The 22,255-nt window shown below is 34.8% G+C and overlaps 1 protein-coding gene across 4 annotated transcripts in view; it reads left to right on the forward strand.

Moving 5' to 3' along the window:
- BRINP3 (BMP/retinoic acid inducible neural specific 3) overlaps positions 1 to 22,255 on the forward strand; it is a 393,852-nt gene that overhangs the window by 254,353 nt on the left and 117,244 nt on the right. For all 4 annotated transcript variants that reach the window (XM_070501568.1, XM_070501567.1, XM_070501566.1 and 1 more), the window contains 2 exons: positions 7,928 to 8,033; positions 13,332 to 13,568. In XM_070501568.1, the coding sequence (XP_070357669.1) occupies positions 7,928 to 8,033; positions 13,332 to 13,568 (343 nt within the window). The remainder of the gene's footprint in view (positions 1 to 7,927; positions 8,034 to 13,331; positions 13,569 to 22,255) is intronic.

Below are 22,255 nucleotides of genomic sequence, written 5' to 3' on the forward strand. Positions count from 1 at the left end.
AGAGATTCTTTCCTCAGCCATGGCCAGTCTAATGAGCCCACCAGAGACATTCTTCATTTCTATCACAGTTTTTTCTCTCTAGCATTTCTTTTCAGTTCTTTCTTAGGATTTCAATCTCTGCTTACATTGCCCATCTGTTTTTGCATGCTATCTACTTTATCAATTAGAACACATTGCATAGTAATCATAACTGTTTTAAATTCCTGGTCTAATAATTCCAACATCCCTGACATGTCTGCTTCTGATGCGTGTTCTGTCTCCTAAAATTTCTTTTTTACCTTTTGGTATACCTTGTAATTTTTTCTTCATACTTGAACATGATACACGGAGTAAAAGGAACTGCTGTAAATAGGACTTTAGTAATGTGATGGTGAGATGTGGGGGAGGGGAAGCATTCTATGGTCCTATGATTAGGACTGTCTTTTATTAAAACTATGCCTCTGGATTGTGAACTTCAGAGTTTCTCAGGTCCCCCCCACCCCCCCACTCCACATACACACAACTAACATGGGACAGGGTGGCTAGAATGGGTCAGAATTGGATATTTCCCTTTTGCCAGGTCACTTAGGCTCTGGTAAAACCCCAGAAAGTTAGTCTCTGGTTACCTAGTTTTCCCTGAGAGCAGGTCTTGTTAAGAAGTACAGGGAGGTCAGGAGTATTTCAGAATAGCTCCTTTTCCTTTTCTGCTGTGGGAAGCAAGAGGAGATTTTTCTTCAATATTTCCTGTGAACCTGCTTAAGCTCCTGGAGATAAATCTAAAATATTGTGAGGAGCCACCCTATGCCTGGGTCCCGCTGGAGGTTTTAACTCCCAGGCTCATCCAGACTGAGCGTCCAGCATTTCATCAGTTGCAGTTCAGGTTTTCCTTCCCTGGCACTGATTCCCACTGTTGTTTCTTCTCTTGAGTCTCTGCTCTGGGAAGTCTTGACTTCCTGTATTCGCCTGTCTCCGCAATCTTGGAGGCAGAGATTTGCCCTTTGCCCTCCCTTCTCTTATAAATTAGAGTTGTCAATTTTTCATTCTGTTCAAGTTTTGGGGTGGGGGGGGGCAATGAGGAAGATTGGCCCTGAGCCAACATCTGTTGCCAGTCTTCCTCTTTTTGCTTGAGAAAGATTCTCACTGAGCAAACATCTGTGCCAATCTTCCTCTATTTTATGTGGGATTCCACCACAGTATGGCTTGATAAGCAGTGCTAGGTCTGCATGCAGGATCCAAACCTGTGAACCCTGGGCACCTGAAGCAGAACGTGCAAAGTTAACCACTGCACCACCAGGCCAGCCCACTGTTCAGGTTTTTACTTGTTAGGATGGAGTGGCGACTTCCAAACTCCTTACGTGTGAACCAGGAACCAGAAGTCTGTTAGGATTTCTTTATATATGCTGGACAGGAGCCATTCATTGGCTATGTGGGTTGCAATTATGTTAACTGATGTTTTTAATAAAGAAAGAGATAGTGAAATGGATAAGTTTTGAGGAAACATATACAATAATACATCTTTATTTCTATTTGAAAAATAGTTATCAGTCCTTATATTAAGAGGCAATTTGTTAAGATATCAGAAATGCAATATGAGCCAAATACGGTTGATGTCCCCTAGTTTAGTATTATTCTTAACAACCAAAGAAAGGTTTTGTTAAGTGTGGTAGGTGATTAAAGAATAGAAAGATTATTTCTGGAAGAAAGGTCATTTGAAGTGGACTATATGATAGGGCATTTCTGAGGCAAATATGGGCAAAATATGGGCCAAGTTGAAAAATCTAGGCAGTAACTGGTACTGCAGTTTATCTGGATGTAGGTACCGATAACAAATTGCACAACTGTCTTCACCCCAACCCCCAGCGTAGATACATTTTTCTTGCTACAATATGTGTAGGCAAAATCCATTCTTAAATATTAACATTTCTTTTCCTATTATCTTCCTTATCTAGGGAAGACGCAGATCTCTAGAAGAGATAATTGAACCTGGATGAAGGCCCTAGACTTTCTCTCTGGGCCTAATTGTCTGTAAACGAGCTACACTGTACTTATCAATATTCTGTATTTTCATATACATCATCAATGGTGATATAAAATTATTCAAAAGGTACTTCAACATAACCTAATATAACTCTGAAACAAATTAAATACAGTAGTTTGTTTTAAGGAGAAAAAGGGTGTAAAAATGTACAGCACGTGACATTTTGGTGCTGTGAATAAAGGATGATCCTGAACAGTAGCTGCTCCTCGTATCAAACATTTTTATGGCTGATAAAAGGATGACGGCAAATACATAAAATTAGCGGGGAGAAAAAGCAGTGTTCCTCTGGGTGAGTAATTTATTTCATTGCTTGAATTTCCAATATGAACATTTACTACTTTTGTCCTTAAAAAATGTCAGATTGGAACAAACAAGAAGAATGCCATTTCATATTTTTCTTACGTTCAATAGTTCACAGATGACAAGTCATTGTAATCGGGAATAGACCCATTCATGTCTTTTTTGGAACTTAAGAGGTAAAAAAATTTCTTCCTCTTGATGTCAGATAAAGTTTCTAGGAACATTGCAAGCTTTCAAAAAATGTACATTTACAGATTTACAATAAGAGGCTATTCACATGATCATGCATTTGATTGAATTGTTGATAGAGAAACATCAGTTCAGTCAAAATGGCGAACTAATATTTTATTTTGTTCTGAAAAAAGCCTCAAGCAATAGTAGTTTCACAGAGCTATACATAACGTATGTGTGCGCGTAATTTTACACAGTGTCTATGCATCTTCTCTGACTTCTTTCACTCAACATGGGTAAAAATTTTCTCATATAATCGTAATTTTTGATAGACTCTTTCATCTTCTATACCAGAGGTCAGAAAACGTTTCCTGTTTCTGTTGTTGTTACTATTGTTATTTTCTGTTCTATGTAATTGAACTGCCTGTTTTTTTCCAGTACCAATATTTCTGATTTAGCTTTGTTGTGGATTATTCTTACTATAGTGTGCTATATTTGCATACTGACGTGAGCTTGTATAAGATTTGTGCATAGTCTGGTTCAAAGGTGAGTTTCATTTAGGATGATTTAAAATCAGGCATCCTTTCACTGTTTACAAAGGAAAAATACTAACATCTAGTGCTAATATGAGAGAAAGTATCATGATCTTACAACCTTAGTTGAGACTTGGGGCGTGGATAATTTCAGTAAGTTCACACTAGAGTTATTATGGTGCCTTTGCTTTTTAATAGTAAACATATAATTATACTCTGCCTTTACTTTGAAATAATTACTGTGGGCCAGGGCCACGTTAAGCCTTTTTCATGGATTATCTCATTTTTTTTCTTCATAACCGCCCTGTACTGTAGGAAAATTGTAACCATTTCACCCAAAAAGACCTTGAAGCTTAAATAGATTCCTCTCTAGTAAGTGGTGGAGTTAGGATGGTGACCTGAGCATGCTCATTTGAGTCTATTTTCTTCAAATTATGTAACATTATTATGATTTTGACTAGAAATATTTTAAATATTTAAAATAATTTAAAATATTTGAATATTTTAAATAAGAAGTATCTTAGTTTGAAGATGATGGAGCCTTTAACAGTACTATTTTCACTTAGGCATGTGGAATGTTTTTCTGTGTGTTTACTCTTTTGTCCTACATCTTTTTCATTGTTTTAATTTTTTTTCCTTTTCTTTCCTCAGATAATTTTCCTTCAACTAGTTCTTCTTGAATTAATTTCATAATTACAATGCATTGCTGTAGCATGATATCATCTTTAGAATGTGTAAGACTAGGGGGAAATTTAATGGAAAATAACAAAGGTTGTTTCCTTCCAAGTAAATTATCTATCCCCATTTCATTTTAATCTAAATAAACTTGAATCTATACTACTTGTTTATATAATAACTTCCAAAGCATCTCTTTGAATTAAGAAAGTTATTTATTTTTCTATGCTCTCTGTAAAATTCTCCAACTGTGAAAATAATAGGCAGCAGTTTAATGAAACAACATAGAAACAATATAGAAAAAGTGGAAACGAAAACATGCATTTTTTCCATTTACTATACTTTTGTATCTTCTCTGACTTTTAACAATATATTTACGACACAATTCACATAAGTTGTCAATTATTGAAGTCAGGAGTACATTTGTCATATTCTGAAGACAAATTTGTCCTAAATAAATTTTGAAAAGGTCCAATTTTACATTCCATAGCTGGTTAAGCCAGATCTTCCATGCCACCCCTCCCTCAGCTCCCCAGCCTCCCAACACATAATTTTCTTCCTGGTCTTCAGCTATAACCAAAACCAATGTGACACTTCAGAGGGGACATCATTTTTGTATCCTAAGGACTATGTTCCCTTGCTTTCAACACCCTCCCTCCAAGAGATAAGTAAAATAGATAAATACAAATCTTTTTTCTCATTCTATATGTCATTTCTCAGCACCTCGAATGCTCTCATTATTAGATTATTGTCAGTCTTAATCATTTTTATGTTTAGCTATTGAATAACTCTTCCTTGGTTCCATTATATATGGAGTCCTCTAGATCAGATAGTCATTATCAAGTGATGAACAGAATTTCAAGCCATGTGTGCCGCAACTATGTAACTTGTTTTTGATGGAGTTAACATCTCTATAAAAATGTTTGTACAATAAATTGACTTTTATTATTATTTTTTTCATTTTTATTCCTTTCATTCGTATTGAAAAATAAAATAAGTATGGACATATTTGTTAGTACTGACACTAATAAGACATTAGTAGGGTCCTTAAATACAGTACAGTTGGAAAAATAGATTTGCATCATTGAATGTGCTAGGGTTTGTGAATTTTTATATTAAATCAGACGATGAGCAGTAAATTCAGTTGTGAATGGTAAAGAACAAAATGTAATTATAAACAGGATGTGCTAGATTTTTATTTTTGTATATTGTGGAAGGTGAGAGATTAAAGCAATCTATAGAGAGAGAGAGAGAGAGAGAGATTCAAACTTTCTCTAAATTTATAAACCTATTATTTAAATTTCCTGCATTTATTCCAAGAACATAGTAATTAAGTATAGCAAACTTTCTTTTGTTTTTTTAAAGGTATGCTTTTTTGGTGAGGAAGATTGACCCTGAGGTAACATCTGTTGCCAATTTTCCTCTTTTTTTTTTTCTCTCCAAAGCCCCAGTACATAATTGTACAACCCAGTTGTAAGTCATTCTAGTTCTTCTGTGTGGGATGCCACCACAGTATGGCCTGATGAGTGGTGCTAGATCTGTGCCCAAGATCCAAATCTGTGAACCCCAGGCCGCCAAAGCAGAGTAGGCAAACTTAACCACTCGGCCATGGGGCGGCCCCATGGACTTTCTGTAGAGATATAAATTACCATCTTTCAAGGGTTAAGTGTTAGGAGATTGCCTTCCAATTTCTAAGATGTCCTCTGTCAATGAGTGTGTGTTTTAAGCTAATTTTATTTAGAAAACTTCCTTAAAATGACAAATATTGGAGATTGTTTATATTGTTGTGGTGTGTATGCATTTATGTGTGTGTGTGTTGAGGACAATAAACTACATAATAGGACAAAATGAAGATTTAACTTACCTTAAACTCTAAGTCTTTCCTTTGATGCCTTAAATCCTTCTTTTACCCTTTTGTTATTAATAACATGTTAAAATATCAATTATACCCATACACACACATATACAGGTATGTCATACATATCAACACTACAAATTATTTTCCGGAACCAAATAAAGGATAGTCAGTATCACTGGAGTGCAGTGGTGGGAGCGGTATACAAGGTGGTGTGATGTTAGGAAAAAAGTAATCCTTGCCCATGATAAACTACATTCTCAGCCGTTGCTATGTGCTCATAGTCAATCTGGGTTCCTCTAAAGGACTTATTTAGAAATTGTGACCGAGTTGCTGTGGTACAAATTATAGCTTCACTTAGTGCATCTGAGCTGACATGTCTATCCCGCTATCTTTGATTACCACCTATAAGTTTTGACTTCCAAATTACTAATCCCTTCTTTCACATAATGTCCAAGAAATAGATCTGCATTGTCACTCTTTCTACTGGATGTTTCCAACTGAGAGTGTTATTCAACTCAGAGTCAAAATGCTCAAAACCGAGCTCCCTTACGTGCTCTCCACAGCGGAGCTTCTTTGCACCATATCTTAATGTTATCACATGCTAGAAACCTCAGTTGCCTTTCTCTGCCTCCACTGTGTACATTTTCAGTGTTTCACAATCTTACCACTTCTAATAGATTTTCATAATCATCTACTTCAGATAAATCATTGCCACTGCTTAGCTCAGGTCATCATCATCTCAATATGGCCTTAGTGTTTTTCTTGGCTTCATTTTTCCCCTTACATTCCCCCTTCTCTTTCTCTTACAATGACTGTGGGCTTACACAAGAACTAGTATGTGCTGTGGATACTTGAGTGACAAATAGGCAACATCCCCTACACTGGTGGCACTTGGATTCCACTGAGAGATGTCAACAGTAATCCTGATAAATGAGTAAATTATGCAGCATGTTAGAAACTGACGGCTACCGTGGAAAAAGTAGAAGAAGTTAAGCAAGAAAGGAAATAATGATTGGAAGAAGGAAGTGTGGGAAGGTGTATTCATTTAGAATAGGTTAGTCCAAGGAATCCTAAGAGAGTGATAATTGAACAAAAACTTGAAGGCAGTGAAAGAGTGAGCTCAGAAATATTTTAAGGAAAAGCATTCAGGGTATAGGAACAGAAAGTAAAAAATTCTGAGGCAGGAGGATACCCAGCATGTTCGAGGAGCAGCAAGGAAGCCAGTGTGGTTGGGGCGGAGTAAACAAGGAAAAGAGGAGGGGGAATTGTTCAGAGAGGTAATAGAGAGCTGGATAAGGTGGCATCTGTTTACTCCGAGAAAGGGCCCTGGCTTCTACTCTGTGTAAGATGGGAAGCCATTATGGAGTCATGAATGGTGGAATGAAATAATCTGAATTATCTTTTGCAAACCATTCTGGTTGATTAGAAGAGAATATCTTTTTCAAACACAAAGATCATGACAATACTCCTCTGCTTTAAAACATGTTTGGTTTTTAACAAAATGATCCTCAGGATAAATTTCTAGTCTCACAAAATGGGTTAAACACCTCCTCATCTCCTGATGTTATCCATCCCAAGACATCCATGGAAAAGTCAGGCCACAATATATGATTCCATAATGAAGTGCTAAGACTCTGTGCCATAAATTAGAACCTTATGGAAATGCTAAAATAATACAAGTGGAAATCATTATGGAATAATTTGTCTGGGTGTTTGAACTTGAGCTTGATCCTGAGAATAAATAAAATCAATTAGTCAAAGGGGAGAAGGGTAGGGTGGGGTGGAGCATGTTGTATAAGCAGAGGCATAAAATCAAGAATATCCAACTGGACAATGAAATCACCTGCCTTTTGGGGAGAAGTGAGACAGATGGAAGCCAAGCAGAAGAGTTTAGACTTTGATGCCACCATAAAAGAGGAGAAAACTGTAGATTTTCGAGTAGAAGAATAAAGTAATAAAATCACTTTAGACAGTAGCCTGGCAGATGGTTCTGATTTATTGAGGGAAAACGAACAAACAAAAAACAATTCTTATATGAGTCAACTCTTGCCATCTACCTAAAGGAGCATGCCCTTGTCACAACTTGGGGAAAATCAGTGACCTTATATGAATGATGCTTTTGACCAAAGAGGGCTTCCATTATTTTCCCAGAAGATTTATGCCTGGCCAAGGGGAAGAAAATGGAATTGAAGACAAGGGGAGTTATTTGTCTTCTCTGTGCTTAGGTGTGTGTATTGCTGGCGTGTATCAGATCCAAGACTTTTCAATGATGTTTATTGTCAAATGTATAATATTAGTATGTGACGACTACACTGAACTGAAAGAACGTTGTAAAGTCTGATTTATATAATAAAATTGTGTTTTGTTCATCAGGTAACAGAAACACGGACGGGTCCTCTTGGCTGCAGTAACTACGACAACCTGGATTCTGTCAGCTCAGTTCTGGTTCAGAGTCCTGAGAATAAGATTCAGTTGCAAGGTATGTAGGTAAAATTTTGTGATTCTCTATAAGCCTGGATGATAATTACCCAGGTATGACTTCTTTCTTTCTTACTTTTTCTTTTTTTGAGGAAGATTAGCCCTGAGCTAACATCCACCACCAATCCTCCTCTTTGTGCTGATGAAGATTGGCTCTTAACTAACATCCTTGCCCATCTTCCTCTACTTTATATGTGGGGTGCCTGCCACAGCATGGCTTGATAAGTGGTGCATAGGTCCAAGCCTGGGATGCGAACCAGAGTGCGCAAACTTAACCCCTGTGCCACCTGGCCGTCCCCTCTTTCTCACTTTTTTGTTAATTAAGCCATATGTGCAGAACTAGGCTGTTAAAATGTTCATAAGAGGCTAATTTCCTAATTTTTAACTGGTATAAACATACTAGACCAGAGAAAGATAATGTTAAAATTCACTTTACTTCTTTGATTTAGTAATCTATAGCAATTGAACGTTTACCATGTAACATTTTACTTTCACACAGTAATCATTATCTCAATAAGTGACAGTTTTTCCATAGATGAGCTTTGACTTTTTCCTTATAAATTCTGGTAAAAGTTGTAACCATATTTATGCAGAGTGTAACGTGAACCAGTGACATTCTAAATATAATTTAATATAGTAGTTAAGGCTGCATTTGTCTTCTGACAAATAGAAATGTACTTGAGACTATATTAAAAACTATTTATATGTGCATTATTTCCATTGTAAAGATAGATAATGTGATAATGGTAATAATTTACCATCTTTTTTATTACTATATTTTGTGAGATAATTCAATAAAGGATTTTTTAAATAATTAATTTTAACAAATGTATACCATTCTGAAAATGGTGATGGGTATGTGTACTTATCATTCATAGAAGCAGGAAATGATGATGAATGCACATGTTTTAACATGTACTAGTTGAACAAGCTCAGAAAGGTCTTTGTGATGGCACATTGTCTAAATCAAGTTGACTGTCAAAGGGGCAATTTTGAGTTGTTCTGTAGTCTACCTTTTTTTTTTTTTTTTTTTTGGTGAGGAAGAGTGGCCCTAAACTAACATCTATTGCCAATCTTCCTTTTTTTCCTTGAGGAAGATTGTCGCTGAGCTAATATCTGTGCCAGTCTTCCTCTGTTTTGTGTGTGGGACACCTCCACAGCATGGCTTGATTAATGGTATGTAGGTCTGCACCTGGAATCCGAACCCACAAACCCTGGGCCACAAAGCAGAGAGTGCAAACATGACCACCATGGCCCCCGGCTGGTCCATTAGTCTACCTTTTTCAATTGCCTAAGTTAGAGCTATATTTGCATTATTCAGTTTTACATAAGAATGCTTAAAAGTTTCAGAGATTCTGCCATTTTTTCTCAAGTTTTCAATCTTGAAAAATGTAACAGTATTGGGTTATTTAAATTTACCCTAAATAATAAATGAATGTAACTCATTTTGAATTGTATAAAAATTATAAAAAGTACTTGAAAATTTTAAACTTTAAATGCTAGCCAATTTATCATTATCAATTTTAGATTTAAAGTTAGTGAAATATTTTCTCTAAATAGAAATGCAGTCTACCAATGTTACTTGTAATTCTCTACAGCGTACTCATTAAATGTATGGATTAACTTTCATTCAGGGTATTAACTTTCATCAACAAGGACAATGAATGTTTATATCAAATATGTTTACTTCAATTGATTCATTATTAAAATTTATTAACACGACATTGATTTTTACTTGTGAATCACTATGTTCAGTTTTCAAAATATTATATTATCAAAACAAACATCAGCCTCCTGTCTGTCTTGAAAAAAGGTAAACACAAGAAATAAATGAAGCAACATTTCCCTTTTGTGTAACTGCTATTTCTACTCTTTTCAATTTATGTGATTAACACAGAAAGCTACATCTCCATATTTCACCTTTTTCTATTTTCATGCCTATATTTCTCATTGTCTAATGCAACTTTATTTGTATCCCTGTGGTACAAAGACCTTTCCAAAGATAATTCTAGGAAATCGTTATCAAGCCCCTCAAACTGCCATGTATTCTTTCTTAAATTTCAGCTCTACTCATAGTCCAAGTATCATGTTAATTCACCTCTTCAATCTCACCTTTATGATTAGCCCTTCTCTACTTTAAAAAAGAATGGGAAGCATTTACTGATTCTGGATCAATGTTACCGTGATACATTCCTTTGAAGATTATAAAAAATTCTGGGTCACTATTTGCAGCAGTTGGAAAAACTGGTGTCTCCAAAGAATCTTTTATTAAGGTTCCATGATAGGTCATTGGGTCTTTCATAGTTAGATAGTTAGATAGCTAGTTGGTTGGTTTGATGGATGAATATAGATATAGATGATATAGAGATAGATAGATAGATAGTTTTTTTCTGTGTTTTGTTTTTAAGCACAAAGTGCAGTGTTAGAACTGGCACTTGGCCATCTTGGGGATCTTCTGACTTCATATATATTATTGAGAGGAGTCTGAAATTGAAGGGCACTGGTCAGCTGCTCATTTTCACTTAGTTTTTTTTGTTGCTAGAACATATATTTTTGTGGCACAAATTACAATTTTTGTGATGTCTCATCGATTTTGTAATTTTTTTATATATTTTTCACTAAATATTGCTGCTTTAGTTTTCTCCTCTCATTCTGGGGTTCCAATTAAATGTATTTTTAGACTTTTAACTTTCGACCTGTGTATCTTTTATGCTGTCTTCTGTAGTTTACATCCCTTTGCCTTTTTATTATTCTATGTTCACTATTTTTTCTGACATATTCCAGTTTGATAATTATCTCTTCAGCTGTGACTGGTCTGCTGTTAAGCCCATCAATTGGGGTTACTTCTTAAAGCCAATTTATATATTTTTATTTGCAGAATTTCCATTTATCATTTATACTTTCCAGTTCTTTGTCAAAATTGTTTTGTCATTTAATTTTTGACCAGGTGATTGAAATTAATTTATAGTTCATATTTGATAAACTCTATATCTTTTCTTATTTTTTATGTGCTCCCTATACTTTTCATTGAATTCTGATGCTGTGCTTGAAAATTTGTACACATAACATAAAATTATTGAAAAAGTTTTCTTCTTCTAGAGCAGATTTACTATTGTTTCCTATTTTTAACTGAACCACTTGAAAGTATGCTTTAGATCTAGTGAAGGCTAGTGTTTTCTTGTGTTTTTTAAATTACTTCTTGGATACATATAGCCCTGCTGGATTACAAGAAATCCTGAGGAATTTACTATCTTTATCATGCTCGTTCAAAACTTTTTTTTTTTTTTTTTGGTGAGGAAGATTGGCCCTTATCTGTCCCAATCTTCCTCTATTTTAGATGTGGGATGCCACCACAGCATGGCTGGATGAGCATTGTGTAGATCTGTGCCCAGGATCGAACTTGCGAATACCAGGCTGCCAAAGTGCAGCACTTGAACTTAAGCACCATGCCACCAGGCTGGCCCCTCAAAACTTCAATTTTTGCTTTGCTAACTTGGCAAAACTCTAAGACAAAAACTATGTCCAATGTTTGGCTTACTCTCCAAGGATTCTCTCCTTGGCATGTTAGCCCCAGAAATCCTCACTGCATTATTGGCCTTCAGATCCCTTCAAATAGATTATTTTAAATATTTTCTCCATATTTTCTGGTTCTTCCTAATAAGAAAGTTGGTTTTAAAAAAATCTAGCCTTCCAATACTAGACACATCTATGGTTTACTGTGTGGTTCTCAGTTCATGACACTTGCCCAGTCGCACACGCTCACTATCACAGTACCCTCTATGCTCAGAACTCAGCTTCCTTAAGGACTGTCTCAGCACCAAGTAAACTTTCTGTTCCTATGATCCTACCAGTGCGTTTCCTCTGTTGCTTCTGCACATTGAAAAACATATAATTGTTTAACCAGTTAGTTACATCTAGTGAATTATAGGCATCCCAACTCTAGTAGTTATTAAGTACTATTGTATAGTATTACTACATAGTTATTTATTTGATATTTCCCTAAATATATTGCAACTACCTTTAGAGCAAGGTTGTGTCTCAGTTATTTGCATATTTATTCTTTACCTAGAAATTCTCTTTCAAATGAGAAGCATTCAATAAATGTTATCTATCTAAGATGAAATAAAAATGAATAGTAAATACGTAGTGCTAAGAGTATTCTCCTGACCAAAATATGGGACAATTAATCTGAAAGAATGAAACAGGTATAATTGTCAAGATACATGCAAAGCAGATTTTTTTCCTAAACACCAATCCATGATTTTTATTAAATCAACCTCATAGATAATGGTCAAGGGTCAAAAAATTGACCTTTTTTGTTTTGGTTAGAAAAGAACCACGTAAAAACTGTAAAAATCCAATTTTCTAGTAAATAGAAATTAGGTATTGGCCAAATTTTCCTTTACATTTATGTTTAATTTTATCTACTGATTCATTTGAGTATTTAACCTTTTTATTAAATTTTCCTTAGGTAGCAAGAAATGCTGATACAGAAACTATATCTTTTCTTAAAATATCATAATGAATGTAAAGCCAGTAGAAATCCCCAAATGTTAATCCTATCCCCTTATTTTCATCTTTGATATTTTTCTTAAGAGATAGCAACTTTACTGAACTTCATGTAGAAAAGTAATGACCTGCATCACTAGGGCCGTCTGAAATCATGGCGAGGAAATGAACTGTGAAACAGCTAAATGAGAGCATCTGCTTTCCCGTAGTCAGCCTTAGTCATCAGTCCTAACAACAGAGCCACGTAGGTTATGTGTTGTTAATGGCATGAAATAAGCATTACCAGAAACCATCCAGAACTCTTTTCCCAATGCTACAACCTACTGCATTACAATATCTACATAGATGTGGGCTGATAGCCTGAAAGTAAAATGAAAATGTTGAAAACTATTTGTAATCAAACAGTGGGAAATAAATGTGTACATCTCTTTGCAAAAGTAAAGGAAGATGGACTCTATCTACATTGGCGAAAAATAAGCAAATATTCTGATCGATCAAGTCAAAGAACCAATCAAATAAGTTTAAAAAACAAAATCAGATAGTCTGAGAGATTAAACGCCTCTGTAATTTTGGGGAATTCTTAAACAGGATGTGGAATCAGGCTATGTCGAAAAGAATTATAAATACTTGCAATCTTGTAGACTTAGTTCTCTAATGATAGTTTTAAAATATGCATGCATAAACGCACAACTTAATACACTTAATTTGGGGCCTGTTTTGAATATGGCAAATACGTATTGTACTTTTTTCTTTATCAAAGTCAACTTCGGTGCTTTCTTTGTTCTTTCAGGGTTGCAAGTGCTGCTTCCGGACTATCTTCAGGAGCGTTTTGTTCAAGCAGCCTTGAGTTACATTGCTTGCAATTCCGAGGGAGAGTTTATCTGCAAGGACAATGACTGCTGGTGTCATTGTGGTCCCAAATTTCCAGAATGCAACTGCCCCTCCATGGACATTCAAGCCATGGAAGAGAATCTTCTTCGAATAACTGAAACCTGGAAAGCCTACAACAGTGACTTTGAGGAATCAGGTAAGAGATATATTTTAATCTAACACTTCTAAACTTTGCCAAAGAAGTTACTATATTGAAAAGACTATTGACCCTTTTGGAAGAAGCTATTACATGCTTACGAGGGCTTTTATTTAATTTTTTTATTATTATTCTTTCAAATGGACATTCCATTGCTTTTATTACTGGTTATTCAGTATTTCATTGAATCATATATGGTGCTTTGTGTATTTCTATATACTATTGGCACTCGAACCTACCTGCTCTTGAGCTGATGTATTAGTCATTAATAAAGTCTTTGTCTTTCTCAGTATAAGAATTTATCATCTGATACCTGTGACACCTCTCCGGGATTTTCTAGTGGCCAGAATTTCACTTGTTAGGCAAAATGCAGAGAGCGGTTATTCTCTCTCTTGTTTACATTAACGTGAATCTCATGAGTGTGTGCCTTCACATAACTCCTTATTTTTATGATGAAATTTAGATCAATTTTGAGTTAGTAGTATTTGAGGGTTTTATTTTTTGTTATTTCTGAATCTTTACAAGTTAGTATATGTTTTCAATATTGCTTTTTATTGACCGCATAACTTATAATATCTACATTTCATAAAGCATTGAACTTAATAAAAGATTAAGGATGCCTCAGCATAAAATTAAAAGTATTGATAAAAGCATATGTAATAATTGGTGATAAAAGAAAAATAAAAATCCCCACAGTGTGGTGAGTATAATTATGTAACATTTAGTCAAAAGTGTTGGACATGACTAACTTTCAGATGGGCAAAAGAGGTTTTAACTGCCAAGAGGTCACATTTACATGCTTGGATGTTATAATTCTTTTGGTGATTCATGCAACCAACCACACTTATAAAGTGACAACAAAATTCAACATCCATTTTTGATAAAAACACTTCACAAATTAGGCACAAATGGAACATATCTCAACCTAATAAAGGCTGTATATTACAAGCCTACAGCTAACATGATATAAGAGAAAAGATAATTGATGGTTTCAACAAAACAGCACATTTTTGTGGAGTAGAACCACCAAGTTATAGAATAAAAGGTAAATTATAGAATAATAGGTAAACAGATTTAGGAAGAGTTAATAGATTTAGGTTTTCTTAAGATATATTTTGATCAAAATACTGTGTAACATATAATCTTCCTCTATTTTAGTAATATTTCTATTTATATGAACAGGAAAAATTGTCTAGAATCAGGGCCAGCCCCGGTGGCCTAGTGGTGAAGTTCAGCGTGCTCTGCTTTGGTGGCCTGAGTTTGGTTCCTGAGTGTGGACCTACACTGCTCTGTTATTGGCCATGCTGTGCTGGGCAGCCCACATACTAAAAAAGAGAGAAAGATTGGCACAAATATTACCTCAGGGCAAATCTTCCCCAGCCAAAAAAAAAAAAAAAAGTCTAGAATCAAAGATCCTTATTCCCTTGACCAGGGAATCCTCTTAGTCCTCATATTTGTGGAAAAAAGGAAAAAAATAAAATCTTTTAAAAAAAAGAGAGATTTGAACTGTATTAGTGTGAAATAAGTCAAGGATATATATTATAGTCTCTGACATAACCACTAGAATAAGGAAAAAATGTTTAATTAAAATAAGAGGAAAATCAAATAAAAATTATTTGATTACTTCAAAATAAGATAATAAAGTAGAAAACAAGAGAAAAATCATCTGAGTCAAATAGATAAATGCAATGTCAAAGAAAAGGTTAGGATTATCTTTTCAATAAATTGTGTAGGGTCAGATATAATCTCACTGTAATGGTTATTATATTAAATATTCTATTTTTCTTAATACATTAAATGTTCTAAATAAAGAACTAATACTGCAAGCCTGGTTAAAATAACAACAACAACAACAGTAATAATAAAAGCCTGTTTACTGTTTACTAGAGACATGCTAAAGACATAGATAGGTTGAGGTTAAAGGGTAGAAAATATATGTAATGTAAACAGTAGCCAAAAAAAATGCTAGAATAAATTTTAAAGCAAGATACATTAATTGAGCTAACAATATTTCATAATAATAAAATAGTCAATTCAACAGGAATATCTATCCTAATTATTAATTTATATGAACTGCCAAATAAAAACTGCACCACACCACTGAAATGGGCAAGAAAGAGTATTTTCTTCAAGACTGTTGTAATAAGGGAGAGACGTACAATAGCGAAGAGAGACTGAACTCAGCTCCTCTGCAACAAAAGACAGGAGGATTTTGAAAACATTGGGATTAGCTCATGGAAAAGTACTAGAGGACATTAGCAGGGAGAGTGGTCACCCTGATGAGGCCAGCTGTATTTGCTAATCGTCCTTTATTGAAGTTAGTCTCCTACTTCCCCACAGGGACTGGGAGACAGGCGTGCTATGATTAGGGATCAAAGGGATGACTCCCAGATCCTCGAGAAAGCTATTTCTGGTTCCTACAAGATTTACGTCTTAAAGGGACAGAGAAAGAATTTACAATTGCAAGTTTTCTGAAGAAAAAGGGGGTCAGGAGCCAATTGTCAGGAAGAAACCTGTTTAAAGTTTAGTCAAGCTGAGGAAAACGTTCAGGCTATCTTCGTCAGTACACAATAATATAGCCACAAAAACTATGAAGAAAAATTTGAGTGAACCAAAGGAACAAAAGACACACGCAGAATCATAGTGCGAGATTTTAACATCTTTTAATAAATGAAAGAACAAACACATTGAATATCAATTTGTTGTTGATTTTCAATCGTGTTGTTCAATCAGTAGAGATTCATTGAATTTGAAAAGGAAGTTAACAGACCACTAAAATAAAATATATACAACTCTGAACCACAAAAAAAATGACAGAATTCATATTTTTCCAGTGTAATGGAATATTTGCCAAATTTTACCATATGTAGATTATAAAGTAAGCCTGAGCAAACTCAAAAAGGTTGAAATCAGTTAGAATATGTTTTCCCACCACCGTGAAATCAATAACTAGAAGATAAATGGTCAATCTTCATCTGCCTGAAAATTAACTACTAGACTTCTAAATAATCTATGAAAAAGAAGAAAAGTCAAAAGAAGTTAAGTCAATGAAAAAATTATAGAAATGAGAAAATATGTTGAACTGGACGACAATGAAAATAGCACAAATCAAAAAACTGTGTAATACAGCCAAAGAATTGCTTCAGAGGAAATTTACAGCCTTAAAGTATGTTTTAGAAAAGAAAATCCCTGGAAGTCAATTATTTAAGATTTTACCTTAAATATTTTTAAAAAGAATAACTTTCCCCTTAATTAGAGAAGAGGAACAAAGACAATAGCCAAAATCAATGCAATTGAAAGCATTTGGCAAGTAGAGAAAACCCACAGTTAAATATTGGCTCTTTGAAAAAACTAATAAATGTAATAATTATCAAGGGTAATCAAGAAAAAAATTGAGAAATATACAAAATCATAATATCAGGAATGTGAAAGGACACATCTCTAGAGATACTACAGAAATCATAAAAATCATATGAAAATATTGTGAAAAACTGTACACCAATAAGTTTGCCCATTTGGATGAAATGGACACAGTTTTCCAAAAGGAAATTTACCAAACTTGACAGAGAATGAGATTGAAAATCTAAATTATTCATCATGTTTAAAAAAAAGTATCTATTATTAACTCCCCCAAGAGAATTTCTTTCAGAAATAGAGTAAGAGAATTATAAACGATCTTTATTGTGGTCAGCAATTCAAAAATTCTAACCAAATACTGTTAATTTACAGAGAGTAGTATGTAAGAATAAGAATATATTATGACCAAATGAAATTTATTCCAAGATTAAAGTTTAAAAATATTTATCAGATTTCATCACAAATGGGAAATAGATTAGAATCATGTGAACATCTCAGTAAATACAGGAAAATAACAGTCATTTAGGATTAAAAAAAAATCCTTAAGAAAATTAGGAATAAATAGAACGTTCCATATTTTAATTAAAAAATTCTACAGGGCCCAGCCTGGTGATTCAGCGGTTAAGTTCGCAAGTTCTGCTTCAGTGGCTTGGGGTTCCCCAGTTCATATCCAAGGTGCTGACATGGCACAGCTTGGCAAGCCATGCTGTGACAGGTGTCCCACATTTAAAGTAGAGGAAGATGGGCACAGATATTAGCTCAGGGCCAGTCTTCCTCAGCAAAAAGAGGAGGATTGGCAGCAGATGTTAGTTCAGGGCTAATCTTCCTCAAAAAGAAAAGAAAAAGAAAAAGAAATTCTACAAAAACCTCCTGTATAATGGTGAAAATTTGAAAGATTTCCCCAAGAGCAAGAATGAGACAGTGATGTCCTCTCTACCTTCTAGTGAAAACTGTACTCAAGGTTTTTCTCGTGCATGAAAAACAGAACTAAAAGGCATAGTATTGGAAAAGAAGACTAAAACTACCATATTCAGAGATCATATGATTGTACACATAGTTTCCAAAGATAAACTATTCTGAATAATAAATGAATTTAGCAAATTTGCAGTATAAAAGATCAATATACAAAGAAATTCGTGCAACCATATACCAGAAACAAATTGAAAATAAAATTTTAAAAGGGGATACTATTCGCAAGAGCAACACAAAAATATCGAATATCTTGAAATAAATCATAGATAATTTTGAGGGTTTGTTTTCAATTTCAGTATATAGATAGTTCAAGAATGAACCCCAACTTTCTTTTGAACCCCAACTTTTTAACAGTACGTGTATCTTTAGTAAAACCACGTTCATTTATCCACACTTGGAACTAATCAACTAGCAAAACATTATATTTTTCTCGGACTCCTTTCAAAACTAGTGAAACGTATGGAAGAACACATTTGATAGTTTTCAGAAGAGCTTTTCTTTTGAGAAATAAAACTTCGTTTTTGGCCTCATAGAGATAAACAAAATAGAAGAAGTAATGAGGCAGATACTGCACAAGGAAAAGATTTCTAAAGTGTTCTCGCCACCCACAGGCTCCTTTAAGTTGATACACTTTATTCTAAGTACCTTGATGGTAAGGAAATGCACCAGCTTATTTCGTTTTCCTTATGATTGTGGAAGTGGTGATACTGTGTGCAAGCACACTTTTTAAATGTTTCCTTCAATATTAGGTACAATAGATAGCTATTTGTGTGTATTTATCTATACGCATGAAATTTAAACCTAGTTATACTCTTGATAGACAATGCAAATGGGGGTGGAGTTTTAGGTTACTTTCAAATATTTAATTCAACTTAAGTTGAAAATTTTTTAAAAATGCAGACAATTAACGTATCTAAAAGATATTTTTGTTGAAGCTGAGGAAAAAATCAGTTTGTCTTTGTTCTTTGATCAGAATAGAAGATGTATCTGAATTTAGGAAATTCTTCCTTAAAAACAAAGAACAACATAAAATGCGTGAATTAGAATACACAGAGTAACAACCTAGAATGGTACTACCAGTCATCACACTAAAAGGAAGAAAATAAATTGTAAATCGTATTAGGTCAGGGTAACTTGTTTGTAAGTATCTTTGGGTTGGGTGTGTCTGTGGGTCAGATTAGCAGAGAATGCTGAGCCACTTTAATATTTGATTATATAGGATTCATTTTTTCTGTAATATACAAGTCCTGGAAAGTACACCTTTTACAGCCTGCAAATAAAAGTGTCAGAAAATTTCAAAATAGAATGTATTCCTTTCTTCATATCTGGCAACCTGAGAATTTTCAGTTGTAAGAACTATATTGAAACATATCCGTTCGTTCTCTACCTTTAAATTTTTATAAATAAATTAATTTTGTTTATTAAGAAATAGTGACGGCATAGATGTAACATTGATTATTGTGAATGAAAGACTACAAGATAAAGAAATAGGGAAAGATGTAGGAAAGTATAGAAGCAGAATAAAATGAAACTCACAAGCACCCTCACAGTAGCAGAAATCAAACAGAAACTTTTGTGTTATATTTAATTAGATAAAAACAACAATTTTTTTGCCAATTACTTAAAGACAACTTCCACCCAAATCTGGATGAAAGATTCTAATCTAAGGAAAAAACTGGAAGTCCTCACAGTATTACAGATCTATCTAAATGATTAAAATCAAACTTTTCATTTTCCAAATTTTCATTTGGATTATGCAACCATTTACCAAAATTACCAGAAAAATAAAGAACCACTAAATAGATGGCAATACAGTATCTCTTCCATATAATATTCTAAATTATCCTCAACTCTATTTTGGATGAATAAGAAAATTATTTATGCTATATCTACGAAATATGATCTAAGAAATAATCTTAAGAAAAAATAAAAGACTTGGTTTACATAGAGCACAAATCTTTTAGACATTTTTGACATGACGTCTTTAGTCTTTGGAAGAATTGTATTATCATTTGATGTGTAGGAAATCGAAGGTGTATAGTATGCTGTCAACATAGATCTTTATCAGGATCATGTCCTATTAAATGTAAGGATATCCATTTGATGTGCCAAGAATGGCAGCTAGAGGCTGCCTTGTAATGGGAATTATTGAAGTGTTACTTTTAGAGAACACTGTCCATTGGACACTGCATCTGAAAATGGGTTAATTTCCTAATACTGTAATGGCAAAATGTACTATAAAAGTTGGGTTAACTTGATTTACAAACTGTAAAAAAAATAATCTATTTCCTCTTGTTATTTATTTTTTTTTTTGAGCAAGATTAGCCCTGAGCTAACACCTGCCACCAATTCTCCTCTTTTTTGCTGAGGAAGATTGGCCCTAAACTAACACCTGTGCCAGCTTTCTCTTCTTTATATGTGGGACGCCTGCCACAGCATGGTTTGATAAGCGGTGCATAGGTCCACACCCAGGATCTGAACTGGCGAACCTGGGGTCAACAAAGTGGAGCACACGAACTTAATCACTATGCCACCAGGCTGGTCCCTCCTCTTGTTATTTTTATGTAAACTATTCTTAATTTTCTTTCTCAAAGCAGTTTCTCCCTCAAATGGTATTTAACTATCAGTTTACAGGAAAAGGATATTTTCCAGGGAAAATAACTGTATCTGAATAAAAGATTTGAATTTTAAGTAACAGTCTACTTTAATAAAATCCTTCTGTTTGCTGCCCAGTGTTCACTCTCCTTCCCTCACACTAAAGTATCCCAGATTTTCCTTGAGGAACCGCCATTCCCATTCTGAGTATTGCACAGTGTGTAGGACTGAGCTCATATTGAGATCCAGAATTGCTCTCTGACTCACGAGAGCAAATGACAAAAATCCATTCCTCTGGCTACAGAGATCAGTTCAAGACACATGAAAAACTGGGTCAATGTGACCCAGACATTTATTTCTAGGAGTATCTAGGGGAGAAGAAAGATTCCTTATTTTTCCACAACAGCTATAGGGAATGCTATAAATTTTTCTTCTTAGATATGAAAGAAGAACATAGTTACAAGAGCTTTAGAGGGTCATCTTGCAACCACAGGAGTTGTTTGAGCCGTCAAGGCAGAAAATATGTTTCTTTGATTACATCCGCTAGCTGTTGAATTACACCTGTTCAAGTTCCCCTTGCCTTTAGAGTCTCAGTGACATGAGCCTTCCTTCATAAATTTTCTTCATTGTTAAGTCAATTTGAGGTGATTGATCCTTCTGGACAGGTTAGTAATGCTCCAGTAATAAAGAACACCCAAATATCTTTGGATTATACTGTTAAAGTTTATTTCTTCCTCACTTGACCATTGCAAGTTTGCTGAGGATTCTGCTCTGGCTCCCCCTTCCAGGACTCAGGCTGACAGACCAGCCCCCATGCAGAAAAGTCATCACCATGGCAGAAGGAAAAAACATGGTGGGCTTTGTGTGCACTGAGTCTCAAAGCTTAGCCAGAAAGCAATATGTGGCGCACAGGCTAAAATTTCGTTGATCAAAACAGATTATCCTTGTCTGCCTCAGGAAGGGCTTTTTCCCTAAAAGCGATCTTGAATATTTGCAAAAAGTTGTAATGATTCCAGACTCCACTATTCTGAAAACCAGATACTCAATTCCATCTTCTTCTCGGATGCAGAACACACTCATCCCATCCCCAAGAGAGACAGAATGAAAGTCCCATCTATTACTGAGTCCAGCTCAGTGCAGTGAGACTCGGCATCCTCTTAACCCAATCCAGATGTGGCTTCTTTTGTTATAGAGACATATAGGGACCAAAAAGTAGGTGATCTATTCCAGACATACAGCAAGGCAGACTTAATCGGAATAACCATAGTTAACACTTCCAGACAGAAAGGGAAAAAACAGGAGACACAAGGCAAATTCAAGTTTATAGCAATTATGAGATGCCACTGGGAAGACAATTTGAGGACCCCAACCTGGAGGTGGAAAATATTCCTTGGTTTGTCCTCAATTTTTCCCTCTGTGAGTAGCTCGCTTCTCTACTGTTTCAAAATTCCAACCTACGTATGACCTTTCTGTTCCATTATCCTCCTTTGCCACATTTGAGGTGAGAATTGGAGAATATGCCTGAGGAACAGCTTTCTCAGCCTGCTTTCTGCCCAAGATTGGGAATCACAGGTCATGTTTAAGTCTTATACTTCACGTGCTTTTTAGCCTGGAGTTGTGGTTTCTTTGACAGTACAACTCACACAAAAGTTCATTGATCGTTTATCCATTAGAGTTCAGTCAATTTCATGGGCCAATAGCCACACCCACAGTTTTCCCTAGATAGGTTTTTTTATATTTGCTAATTTTTTTTCACTCCATTT

Source organism: Equus asinus, chromosome 30, assembly GCF_041296235.1.
Source record: "Equus asinus isolate D_3611 breed Donkey chromosome 30, EquAss-T2T_v2, whole genome shotgun sequence".
Lineage (NCBI taxonomy): Eukaryota > Metazoa > Chordata > Mammalia > Perissodactyla > Equidae > Equus > Equus asinus.